At 37.1% G+C, this 14,405-nt stretch overlaps 1 protein-coding gene across 1 annotated transcript in view; it reads right to left on the bottom strand.

Moving 5' to 3' along the window:
• Positions 1–14,405, bottom strand: part of STX18 (syntaxin 18) — a 73,300-nt gene that overhangs the window by 19,063 nt on the left and 39,832 nt on the right. Inside the window, exons 3-5 of the mRNA XM_068943387.1 lie at positions 3,648–3,763; positions 1,987–2,064; positions 1,801–1,867 (exon numbers count right to left, since the gene is read on the bottom strand). Of these exons, the coding sequence (XP_068799488.1) occupies positions 1,801–1,867; positions 1,987–2,064; positions 3,648–3,763 (261 nt within the window). The remainder of the gene's footprint in view (positions 1–1,800; positions 1,868–1,986; positions 2,065–3,647; positions 3,764–14,405) is intronic.

Here is a 14,405-nt window from a genome sequence, read left to right on the forward strand (position 1 = left end):
TGAAAGATGACAATATTTCTTCAAGTCATCAGAAAAATTGATTCACACCTCATGATTTATTAAAATTGTATTTTCATTTAAATGGCAATTTAGCCATTACATCACATCTGCAATGCATACGGGCTCCACCTGGCTAACATCTGTTTTCTAGTTCTCGTATCTGTACATAAGAGGCATACAAGTATCCTTCAATATTACATACAGGAACTGCATCTTTTGGGTTATTTTTTCATGCCTTATTGCTGCTTAATTAAGTGATATTTTAACTTCTGACATAGCTCTTTTTCATTGCTCTATGTTTAGCGTACATCAGATTGACTCCCCCCCCCCCCCCCCCCCCCCCCCGTGTAGCCCTCTGAGAAAACTTGAAACTGGGATTTCATATGCAAGCAGTAGCGGAAGCACAGCAAACAGAATAGCTGATACTTGTTAGCCAACTACATAACTGCAGAGACCATGCTATCTTCCCTTGAAGTTCTTTAGCATGAAGAATACTGATGAGGTTACGCATTCTTGCGCACAAAAAATATCACACAGTTTGTTTCTATATTTTTTTTTCCTGAAAAGTTACAGGAGTTAAAGACTAGCAAGGGCTTATCTTTCTTTTCTTTCATAATTACTTTACTTCTTACCAAATTTCAAAGCTGGTTTAGTACATTTTGTTCATTGTTTTTGGCTTTTCCTATTATTCATGTGCCAGGAGGAGAAATTTGAGTGAATTCAATTATGTTCAATCATGCTGAATCACTCCGAGTAAAGCGTACTTCCTTTCTGGATTTCTGAATACATCTCTCTAGTTTTAATGTAAATAGCTGATCTTGTCAAACACCAAACTGAGCAGCATCAGTTCCTGGAAATATACTCAAGAATTTATCCGTTGATGTATGTGTTATAAAATTCCTTATTTTTATAGGAGAATGCCTGTAAGGGAACTTCAGGCTAGAGTTCAAATACCGCAGACTGAGAAGAAAAAAGAGGTCTTCTAAGGTATTAAAGAAGTTACAAGCTTGCAAGCTTGTGCATACTCACTGTCACTCTCACACCTGACAGTGTGCAGCAGAAGAAACTTGCTAAATGCTCTGTTTTGGATACTTGGCTAGAAAAAAAATAGACAAAAAAGCTAGCACATATCTTCAATTTCTCCTAGACTTTTTTACCGCCAGGTTAGCGGTCTGAATGTATGCCATGATGATAGGAAGCAGAAACTGCTTCCTTTCAATTAAAAAGTTTTGATTTTTATCAGGTTTCTACACAGCATGAACCCCCACCATTTCGAGTAGCATGTATTCGCAATCTAATCACTTGCTTTAGGAGAAAGGTGGTGGCTTTAAAGAGAGAGAATGAGAGAAAAGTGAACATTTCTTGTACCTAAACAGATGGTATCTTGGTATCCTGAACAACATCTTTGAGGCATGCTATAAATGTGCAGGATTCCACACTCGATTTTACACAGATTATTATTAACGGAACATATGGAAGCATTTTGATCTCTCTGTAGAACTCCAACAGGTTTATTAACCCGTATTTTATTGATTTGGTGGTTTAACCATTTACATATATGAAAAACACAACAGTATATATTAGCATTCTGACATTTACAGACAACTTCCCACATACTGGAAACACAAGAGAGCTTTGGAACGCACCTGCTGAGAGTGGAAGTGGAATGTCCAACTACGGATTTCCATCTAAAGGAATCTCATTAGATTCTAAACATGAATAATTGTTCCCTTGAACCTTCTATAAACTAAGGGTACAGTTAAACTTTTTTTTTTTTGACAATGAGGACACACTACTCACAGTCTCTTCTTGTCTATTACTCGCTTAACTCGGATGGCTCTTTGTTCAGAGTACAGCTTACACACTCCTGTTCAAAACACCATAAAACAAAATTTAAGGTCAGAACAGCGTGATTTCTTTCTTGGAAACACCAGTCAAGCATTCATTTTTAACCATTCAACATTGCAGAAAAAACACGTTAAGTACTTTTTAAATAATCTTCAATGAAGTCCAAGACAGCTGTTCTGTGCTCCTTCACCTGAGCAGACTGGACATCCTTGTGTGCTGAAATGCAAAAGACAGACATAAACTGTTAACTTCATATTGTGCTAAACAAAAGTCTGCTTTTTTAGTTTATGGGCAAGCTGAATTCAATAGCCTATTTAACATTTAATATATTTTTAACATAGCTATACTTTAACTATAGATCTGTAAAACAGCAAATTATTACCATACAGCAAAACCCTAAACCACTTAGTGTCATACAATCTCTATTTTATTGATTCTTGAAGGCTTATTCTTCACATGCGCCACTAAGTCATATTATGTCTACAATTTCCAAACAAGAAGAGATGCCATCAAGTTAAGCATGGCAAAACAGATCTAGAGACTTGGCTTGCTTAGGATGTTGAAATTCTAGCATTTCAAGTTCTCCAGTATTTAGATTATATACATTTGATTTGTATTGTGTCAAGCAGCCTTTTAATTCATAAAGTGCCTTATTTTGATACCACAAAGTTCTTAAGCATGAATTTCTTTCAATGATTCTGAATCACGCTGCAAATATGTTTGAACGGCATTTCAAAGCTGACGAAAATCTTGGGTGTACTTAGCCCACGCTGCTACGCTGACAGAAGGCTTACTTTCTAGGAAACGTACCGCGTGTTTCCACGTGACACAGCAGTAAATTGAAATTTACAAAAAGGATGGATACACTCTACGTTCTAGTCTCATCCCCAATAAGTGCCTTCATTTTGAAGGCAACGAATTACCAGTGGAAGTATTTTTTCCTTCTCCTGTAATTCAAAATTCATCTTCAGATACTGAAAAAACACACACATGAAGCAATTCAGTTTGAAAATGGCAAAATAGAAGTTAGCTCTCGAACTCCCATAAGATGGTTTTGTAAACGTTTCACCTCATCCTCAAGTTGTCAAAAATGCCTACGTTCAACAGCCACATCAGGAAAAGCAAAAGCATTAGTACTTTTTCATAATGAAACTGATGTCTCTTGCTATCCTGGGTAAATTTTCTGTTTAAAAAAAAGGGGAGGAGGGAAGAGGGAAACATACAATATTTACTGCCAGAACGACCACTGAGCTCTGTCTTTTGCTACTGCTCAAATTTCTAGGAGCTAAACTTATCAATTCAAGAAAATGTTTGTATTTGATTAAAATCTTTAAAGAACTATGACATAGAATTTATTCCATTGCATTCAGTGATTTGATTATCCCAAACATGGAAGACAGTGTATATTTTTAATGCATTACAGATGAACCAAAACTCAAAAAAAAAATCTATAGTTGTCTCTTTCTAGCTTGTCAAAGTCTCTGTGCCACAGTGCTGAATTACTATTTAAATAGTAAATATTTAAGACTCGTATCATTTTCACACTAACTAGTGTATTTGAGTATTTGAACAAATAAAATTCTATGGGCTGGCTTCTCCTTTCAACTAACACTGAAATAAATCAAGTATAGCACTAACCAAGTCAACGGGATTACGCAGGTGCAAACAAAAAAGAAAAGAGACTTTACTGTTCTGCTTTTCCAAAAGCATTTCAGATTCTAAAATATCATCCAATGTTTAGCATTATATTAGGTCTTATCAGTAACCAAGAAAAAATATGTAGCAGTTCCTCAGTTTACCTTCTGTTCTCAGCTGATGAATGGCATCTGCACACGTTCTCATAAATATCTGAGCATCTTGATCAATCTGATCACGCTCTGTATCCGTCATCCTTACGTATTCAGACATAATATGGCTGAGAAACAAGACAAATTGTCATTAAGAAACCCCCAACATACAATATTCAAGTATGCATTTTGGACCTTTCTCTCACTAACCATCTCCAAAGAGGCTTTTTTGCAATGTGGATTTTCTCAGAAAAAGAAGATATAAATTACTCTTAGAGTAAAAGCACAACATCCATCACTCTCATAAAAATACCACTTTCATAAAGCTGTGAGTTTTTAAAAACATTTTTGGACTGGTAAAAGATTTGGGGAGAACAATCTATCTAACAATCATCTTCTATATAATCCAACAGTGAATAGGTAAGGAGAAAATACAACTAGAAACTCAGTACTTATTCCAGTTAGGCATATTTCATTTCTAAAACCAGGAAAACAAGTAGGACAGAGAAACAGCTCAAACACTGAAAGGAAGAACAAAATATTGGAACTAATTTCACTTAAATGTATGTTTTTATTATTCAAAATGCTGAACTTGATTTTTAAAGTAGGTGTACTATGCCATCTGTGAATTCAGTAGTAAAAGGAAAAAACAGTAGTAAAGAGGAATATTAGAAAATAACGTATTTTTAATATGAAGAAGATTCTAAGATTTATTAAAGCCTCTTCTGGCTGTTTACTTCTGATTTTAGATGATACATTAATCTTACTAGAAATTATTAAATATGTAGTGTATCTTTTTGTTAACAATTTAATAAAAATAGATGCCAACTACAAAAGGCCAAATAATAATAGTGAGTTTTAGGGAAAACTTTCCATTCCAATGTTATCCAAGTCCAATAAGTTAATGGGTCCATCACTTCAGAACACTTACGGATTTTCTTTTTCTTCCTTTTAATAAAATATTAATACATAGTAGATATCCACTAGGAAAACATACTATATGAAGGTATTTAATAGCGGTTCCACTGCTGTAGATGACAGGATAATGAAACTTTGCTACAGTGCCTTATCCAATGATCATCCTGGGCTTCCTGATCATATAGTCATTACAGCACACTATATTTTCCTTTAAAATCAGGAAGGATGACCTTAACCCATATCCCTGTTTTAATGTAGATTTTTGTTCGTATGTGAAAATTTTTCCACTTTTTCAAAGTACGTATAATATGATACATAGATAATATGATACACAAGTAAAAAGAGGGGATCTGCAACTTGCAAAGCCAGTAGAGCCTCATGTCCTAGAGATGCCTCTTAGATACTTCATGGCAACACTGTCAAATCCTCTCCACATCCTCCAAATCGCTGCCACAGGAATACCTACAACCATTCAGTCTCCACTGTCATCTCGCATCACATAAAATAAAGCCAATTCCTTCTTATATCCTCAATGTACACTAAGATTTCTTCCACATAGTTTTATGCTTACTCCAGTGTTCCTGAGCGTTATGCCAAAATATTCTGACCTCCCTCGTGTGCCTGGTGGCAAATGAAAAAAGCATCCAGTTTGAAAACTGGCAACTGCTGACTAGCTAGGTAGTTCACAAGTACAGATTAGCTAGCAAACAGAAAAGCAAAACTAATTAAAAATAATATTCTATATTTTATTCTTGTTCGTTTTCTACACATTCATCTGTCTGGCATGTAACTGTAAGGGCTTCTCCTACTCTAGATAATACATACATAAAATATATATATTTTTTGTAATTTGTAACTTACAGAAAAGTAGCCACATATGATGTTTTTATTTATATTTTACTAGTTGGATTTCTCTCTCCTTTGGTCAGGACAGACAGGTTTCACTAACCTGTGGTAAAATCTCTATTGCAACTCTCATCAGTGGTCTTCTAAGCTACAACTCTAATTTGTACTCTTTTAGAAAACAGCTTCTGAATTATGAAAGTTTGACAGTTGCCTAACTTTGGAGATACCTGGCAGAAAGCTTTTCCACAGCCTGATGGATACGGCATATTGATAGTTACATATGAAATATAAGACAATCCATGTTGTTAAATATATTAAGACAGACCTCTCAGACCTCTTGCCCTACCCCCCAATTTTGCACAACTCTACAGAGTTCTTTTAATTATTATTCTGAGGCATAAAGCAAGTTCTCAGCATCTGTAAAGCCAGCAAAATCCTTTCTTATATCCATCCCTATGCAGGCCCAGACAGAAGGGGACTATCAGGATCATCTGGTATGGGATAACACGCAGCGTTTTTCAGCAAGCCCCAACTAGAGAGTTACTTGAGCATGCTGGGCACTCAAATTCAGACAGAAAAGCAGAATGGAATAACAGCCTCATGATGGCTCCTGATGAAGCAAAAAATCTCCACTATTCTGTTTCAAGGCACAATAATTAGTTTTGGCTGCTCGGCTACTGACAGAGTATAAAGTTCTTGTATTAATGTGTCTAGCTTCTTGTAGTCGGCCCAACTTTGTGGTATTTGAACAGTTCTATGTTTTCCATGCATTTTTAATACGACAGGGTAAAATAAAGATTACAAAAATACAGACCATAATTTTCTTTTAAATCAGACTTTAATATATATATGAAAAAACTGCCCCAGGCATGCTTTATTTTTAATAATAGGGCAAGCATTAATAATCTACTTATACGTTGAGGATAACTATAACAGCCCTGCCACTGGAAAACAAGTTGTTCAGCTACTTTTCCTAGTTGCTAATATAAAAATATAGTAGACCAAATTCTTAAGTAGGAGCATTACAGCTTCAAAGGTAGCAAAATGCAGATTAATCCAGAAAAAAAGAAAAAAAAAATCTTTTCTTTGTAATTGCTTATAGCTTACATAGTACCAGCACTTGTGAACAAGATCTGGTGCAGCCACTCAGAGTCAAGGATACCTGAAACCCCCAATGTCCTTGGGGAGGCAAGAATGAAATCATACAGATACAATCACTTCCTGTTATGTCAAAGCACATATGCCATCCATTGGTACTAATGGGGTACCAAAGTCCCAATTACACTCCTCAGTAAAACTGCACAAGTAGATTATACTGAAAACCCATCTCATCCCCATTCTCTAATCTTACTGTGAAAAGAAATAGTTGTTTAGAAAGAACAGGCCAAGGGGCGAGGAGGAAGCTGTGCCCTATACATCAAAGATACAAACACTTGCCCAGAAGTAACAACAGTACAGCCAGAGTATAAAACACACCCTTGCTAGAGCAGGCAGATAAAGCAGGCAGGAAAAAAACAGCTACAAATGAAATTCTTCCAGATTTTTCTTCTAGTAAACAGGAAGAAACATTAGGAGAAAGCTGGGCTGGAAGGAAACTTGGGTTGTTTTGTCATTCTCAGTCTTTATTTTACTCTTCACTCTCCTTCCTACGTTCATCAAGGAGGCAAACTTCAATTGTCTAAGAAAATTAGTTGGTAAAATTGCACAGAAAAGGAAAACCTAAGGAGGAACGGAAAAGGAGTTGATAGGCGCCACACAGGCAACCGTGGGACTCAGGATGGTGCAGCCCGTAGAAGAGGGGTTTGCTCTGGGGTGCTCCCCAAGAGTTGAGGAACCCCGGGTGCACCACGGCCAGAGCCACCACACTGTGGGGTTGCCATAGCCTCATGAGTGCAGAGCAAACCTAGTCAGCAAAGGAGAAGTGACACCACAGACCCTCACTGTAAGCATCTAGGTACCCTGGAATTTCGTACTGATAGCTGTTGCATGTGTGTACTAATAGCCTCTGCATGCACGCACTGACAGCTGCTGAACGTGTGCACCGATAGCTGCTGACCGTACTGCTAAGCATTCTGTTGACCATCCTGTTGGCATCCATACTGTTATCACCTGAGGCGATCTGTTCCATTGTTCAACCATGGTCTGGCACTGATTGACTGAATAATGAACTAAGCCCAGGAAGGATAAAAGGAAGTAAGCCACATACCTCTGTGTGGATGTGGACTCGGACTCACCGTCAGCTGGCCTGCAGACCCGACAACCCACCCATCAGCGGGGACACCCCTGACGTCAAGTGCCAGGGAGAACCTGAATCCTCTTGGCGCAGCTCGAGCGCGGTGAGAATAACCCGGGGAAAACTATACTGGAGGGGTGGCCCATAAGGACAAGGAAAGGGCGAGAGCGGTTCATTATACCGTGCATCCGAGAGCAGTCACTGTACTGTGCTTCCGTGGCTTAACCATAGAGCTCTAATATGTGTAGTCTGCTCTGGTTTTAATTCTTTACTATACTTCTTAGCTTTGTTACACTTGTAGATTGTCTGTTGTTAATTGTTTAGTGTTGTCCAGTGTCCGTCATATCTGTAGAACTGCTTAGATCTAATAAATTCTTACATCTGACAAAAGATGATCTCTCGAGTTCAGCGCAACTAACCCCGGAATCCGAAAGAATCCCGGATGCCCCTCTAGTGGCGCGTCACAGGAATACAGGTGAATTGGCACTTATCTTAAAGAAGTGATATTAGGATATTTTACAATTATGCCCTTGATGAGAGAGAAGGATTGGCAATGCAATAGGAGATCAATCTGGCTATTTCAGAAGCTCTTCATTAAGCTCAAATACAATGAAGCAGCATATAGAAAAAGCAGACAGCCTGATTGCTAATGATAAGTCTAACAGAGCATAGCATGCAAGGACACAACCAGAAAAGGTCAAGTCCAGGATAAAAATATAACTAGCAAGAGATGACAAAGATAACACAATATTAGCCTGCAAATATTAATAAGAGAAAGACCAAAGAATGTGTTGACTTGTTATTCAGTACAGAAATAAAGCTTTCAATGAGGTATGAAGAAAACCAAGATGCTTATCGCCTTTTTTTTTTTTTTTTGCATTAACTTTCACCAGTAAGATCAACTGAAAGCTACACTTACTACTTCCTTCCACTTACTGTTTCCAAATCATCCAGGTCTAATTTAGTAACTCTGCTGCTCAAAAATATATAAAAACAATTATTTGTTGAGGTTTGCATCAGAAGCAACAAGCATCAGATGGTATTTTAATAACACGATGCTATTATGTGAGTGAGCAAACGAGTGTGTGTGTATGTGTGTTTGTGAGAGAGAGAGAGAGAGAGAGAGGAATGTTGTGTGTGATTCAAGTCATGGCGTAAGTCTATCTGAAGGTGCAAGGCCTGCTGGGATAATGTTGAAGGTACACTCGATGAAGTGTATAACCATCCTAGCTGTGTGCCAAAGGTGTGCTCTTGAAGGGAGCAGACGGACTTCAAAAAAAGCTCAGGACGAATACATCCATAAGAATAAATTTATTAAATTTGCAGAGGCATACGCTAAGGGGATTAAAAGTACGTCAGGAGAACAAGATTTCAGTTCAAAACAGCACTGCCAACCTGGAGAAGTGACAAGAAGAATATGAATAAGGAACGGTCAGAAGTTCTTTGTTGCTGCAGGAGTAATTGCTTGAACACACTGAGAATGAGGAACAACTGATCTTCAGAAAGTCATCTAGGATCACCAACAGAACACAAGTAAACAACATCATGTTGCTGATAAAAGGTGATCATCATAACGGGATGCAGAAACACAGGACAATCCATTAAGCATAAAAGGTAATCCTTCCACTATCCTTGTTTTCTGGCAAGGTCTCAGGTGGAGCATTGTTTCTTTTGAGCATCTAACTGCAACACCAACTGAGAGAGCATCCAAAGGAGCAAAAGGGGTAAAAATCAAAGAAAAGGTGCGTGAAAAAATGAATATACCATAGTTGTTGAGTCCAGAAGAGGCTAAGGTCAGATCAAAATATAGTTACAATAGAAATAGTGTCCAAAAAAAAAACAAAAAACAAAAAACACCTAGTAGCATGTAAAAGGAAGTAGGAAAAAAAAACGTCAGAGGGAAGATACAGACCTCCACTGAAAGAAATATTTAAAAGCAAGCAAGATAGTGTTAGGAACAATAGGGCTATGAAGATGATTAAGGGATGACTGGAGCATCTCTCCTATGAAGAAAGGCTGAGAGCGCTGGGCCTGTTTAGCCTGGAGAAGAGAAGACTGAGAGGCGATCTCATCAACCTCTACAAGTATCTGAAGGGAGGGTGTCGAGAGGATGGGGCCAGACTCTTCTGTGTGGTCCCTAGCGACAGGACAAGAGGCAACGGGCACAAACTGAACCACAGGCAGTTCCATCTGAACCTGAGGAAAAACTTCTTTCCTGTGAGGGTGACAGAGCACTGGCACAGGTTGCCCCGAGAGGTAGTGGAGTCTCCTTCCCTGGAGATACTCAAAACCCGCCTGGACAGAATCCTGAGCAATGTGCTCTAGGTGACCCTGCTTGAGCAGGGGGGTTGGACTAGAGGGTCTCCAGAGGTCCCTTTCAACCTTGGCCATTCTGTGATATAGATCATTCCTCTTCTGTATGTGAGTATGAACTGCATCCTTTTTTCAGCTCATCTTTTATATGGTCCTATTTTGCTGGCAAAGGACAAGGAACCAGAGCCTACTGAGGTGCAACACCAGCTTCAGTAGAACTAGTGCTGGTCCTTACAATATTTTCAGCTTAGTGATTCAATAAACTGCACTAACTGAAAAAATTAAGCTTTTCTGCTTCTAACAATGTATTAGAGAGAGCGAGAGAGAAGTTGAGATTAACTAGTTCTAAAATACTGATATCTACTGTTTATAGCAGAAATATGCTCAATTTATCACCTGCAGATATTCCTTTACAAATATTTACATAGACACATACACACATATATATAATGGCATGTGTGTGTATGTATGTATGTATAAACCATAGCTGTAAATGCAACAGGTAGTTTAAAAAAATTTCCTCCCTTTAGATATCTGCTATGTTTTACATTATTTTATGTAACTACTACATTTAAAAATTATTTATGTTTTGTGCATTTTAATTGACTTCTCACTTCCATCCAAACACTGTCTGACATAAATCCAAAGTAAAAACTTGCCTGCTCAAGCAGCAAAACATCTCACAACAACATATTTTAAAACTTCTTCTCAAAGTCTGTGGGAAAGCTTACTGAACCACCTCAGCTACTTGTACAGGCAGTACAGGCATACTTGAATTCGCATTTTCAGTTCTGCAAAATATTGCTGACACATTCCGGAATGCTGCGACTAAGAACCGCAATTTCTAAAGTGAGATATTTGAACTTAGTAAAAGCCAAAAAGAAAACAATTCATTTGAAAATAAATCTCTGGAGATCAAGCAAATACCATGTACACCTCCATGAAGGGAAGGCTAGAACTTTCTTTTGAAGTCCTTACGGGTAACCTACGTATTTTAACTATGTTAGTATAGCACAGCCATGCTTCTTGTAAAAAAAACAATTAAGTCAGCACAATAAAGCAGTCTGGCACTGCACAGCCAGTAAGAGACTATTTTTACAGTCCTTTAATGGCTACTTATTTTCCATTATTGGTTACATAAAGGGAACACTCTCCACAAAATATAGGGTAAGTGTTGAAGTATGTTGTACAAGCTGGCAAACGTAATTGATTTATTGCTTTTTTTCCAACATTCTTTAGGCACACAGATGCCAGGGCAAAAGGTATATATAAAATATATAAACATACACATACGTATATATACACAGATGGAAAGATAATTCATTATGTTTTTTTCAATTTATATTATCAGCTATAAACAACACATGAAACGTTCAAACACTTCACAATACATATGATCAACAAGAGCATGTAATGAAGAAATGTCAGAAACTACCCACCCTGCCTTTTCCATGGAAAGAAATATCATTTCTACTCAGAACCAACCTGCACAACACTGACTAACTACATAAATATCTCTGCAATTGCAAAAGACAATAAATCGGATGTCTAACAATCCCAAACAGAAATTTCTTCTCTCAAGTTGAGGGTCCCCCCCTTCTGGTATGAGGTGTTCTACGGTCAAAATCCAGAAGTCTCTCAAGTTATTCCAAATGTCTGATTAAAGCATTAAGAATAACAAGTGGTCTTTAAAGCAACTGAACCTTGACAGATCCTTTCAAAAGACCATGGAGGAATCCCAGAGGGCCATTTCAGATTTACAGATCATGATTAACGCACCAGAATTCAGTTCCTAGAACGGTACTGAGGAGGAACATAGAACTGCCTTGGTAGTTCAGTGGTCAAAACCATGGAAGAGTCAATGATCAAAAGCAGAGGCCCAAGTTCCTCACAGATGAAATGTTGGACAATTCTACCGAAGACTGAATAAAGGATCTCACACGGCAAAGTAAAGAAAGCAATGCAGGAAAGAGATGGTATATGGACTTCAGTAAATGGACCGAAAGAGGAAGAATACATAGAACATATAGCAGTAACACACTGAAAATGGGAAGGTAAGTAACAATCTGCATCTGAAAGGAATGACCACAAATTGCTTAATAAGCGCAAACAGAAACACCACCACTGCCTGAACATTTGTAGAAACATAGACAAATAGAGTTAATATCTTCAGGAATCAAGAATCCCTGCTCCCTCCTTTCCGAGGGGGATAATCAACCTGCTCTGCTGGAAGCAGCCTATGACTAAATGGAGAAGGAAGAAATAGCCATCTACCCTTAAATCTAATTCTCTACAGAACTGAAAAATGAAGAGTCCTATTCTTTTTTCAGCTATGCCAACAACATAAATGAGAAATTATTCCACTAAATCCAACAGTTTCATCAGCATATGATGTACGAATCTGCTTCTCAGACTTTACAGAGTTCGGAAAGTGTGTTTTATTCTTTTGGTTTTTTATTATTGTTAGTGGCAAACAGTATCTAAAGACGTACATTACCTGAATTCTACGTTGCTAGGGAAGTCCTTAAAGATTACTATTCAGCAGAGATAATTTTCCAATATTTAAACTTATGTTAACCATGTTTAGTAATCAACTGCAAATTTTCTTTTAAATTATCAAGTAAACTTAAACAATCTAAATTAATCAGTTCTGTTTTAAGGAAAAATTCACGATTATTCTTCTTTAAAATATATATTATGTGCCTCAAGTATCTACACCTTATATGTGCTTTCCAAACACCGATATGAAGCTTAATAAACTCAAAAAAGCTGGCGAGAAAGTCCTTGAGATAAACTGGATATTAAGAAACAGCCAAATACTGTTTACCATTGTTGTTTCTAAGTATTTTCACAGCATCTCCAAATAGAAACTGATTAATTTTCAAATAATCTCTGAGGTGCCTCAAAGCATTACTAATTGATGAATTATACTTCCTTCCAAAGATACTTGGAGAGTTACTGCAGTTAAGGAAACATCAAAAGAAAAGCTCAGTGATTACTACTATTAGTAGGAACAGGGATGCGGCGTCACATGATTTAGCTACATGTTTCTTATAAAAATACCTTGCTTAATGAAGGTGTTTGTTAATCATGAGTATGACATCCAAAAGACAATTTGAGAAATTCTAAATTGGCTTTGAAATGTGTAAATATTAAGATGAGTAATTAAGCCAAAAAGAAAATATTTGAAAATATCTCCTACAAAGTATGCTCTTTTTAAAAAACTTAGGTTTATTTTAAGACAAGTCTCTAATGCTAAATACAAGTTGTATTTAACATTATGGGTCCTTCCCTTAGTAGAAACAACTGATAACAACATGGATCCCTGATACCCTTTGCTACTCATTCACTGCTTTCATCACATACCATTTTTCTTCAAAACGTTCATTGCAGAGAAAGCCCAAGTTCCTACTTTTATTGCCATAGGTTTAGAGAATAAAACAAGCCACAATTTTTAAGCCAAATTATAAGAAATAACTATACATTTGAACCTAAAGTTTGAAGGAGGAGCTGCTGCATGTACTCCTCTAAATCAGAGGGTCTTCTAGCAGGCCAATTTCCAGAGTGTCTCTTCCATCCTAACTTGCTCTGTCAGTGAAAAAAGATTCATCGTTTGTACAACTAAAGCTCTTAGAAGTTCCACCCAGAGATCAGAACCACAGTAGACAGGACACAAGAAGAAAGACGACAAAACAGCAAAATCCCTTAACACAGAAAGCTGAAAAGCTAAGCGTTAAGAGACAGCAAATGAATTCTGATAAACAGAAGAGGGTTAAGGAGCAATGGCATAGTTTTACTTAGCAAGCTTAGATCACTGCAGCACTAGTTTAAGATGCTTTTCCATTTACATATTTTATTGTTACAAGTCAAATCAAGAGCAACCTCAACAAAGGAAGCAAATGAGCAATTACTAATTCTTAAGCTTTTTGCACTCAATTCAGGCATTTCAGTTAAGTACTTAAATTTGATAAAAGGGGCCTTGACCTAAGTTTCAATTAACTCTTCTTACAGCTGTCTTTGCCATTGCTAAAAATCTTTCTCTGAAAAGGAATTCAAGAACTCCCCTTCGTAGCAGAGTATTTTATGTACGCCAAAACTAAAAGACATCATTAGTAAAGAATCTATAGTCCGCAAAAGTAAGATCAAAGAAGCAAACACACACCTGGATCTAACACATTATGAGGAAGTTTTATAAAGTTGAACAATTCAATTAAGTAACTTGAAAGCCAATACATTGTACTATAGTTGAAAAACAAATAGCAGAATTGACCAAACAAAGAGAAGTCAAATATGTTATTAACGAAACTAAACCACCTACAAAGTTTCCAGGTTAGCCCACTAGCATTAAACTGTTTTAAAAATTTTCCCCATAGTTTACATACTGAAAAGTTATTAAAATTGCTGTTTTGAATGACTAAAGTATTTGTTAAAACTGGGAGACAGACAGCCTGGAGGCTATA

The sequence above is a fragment of the Struthio camelus genome, chromosome 4, assembly GCF_040807025.1.
Source record: "Struthio camelus isolate bStrCam1 chromosome 4, bStrCam1.hap1, whole genome shotgun sequence".
NCBI lineage: Eukaryota > Metazoa > Chordata > Aves > Struthioniformes > Struthionidae > Struthio > Struthio camelus.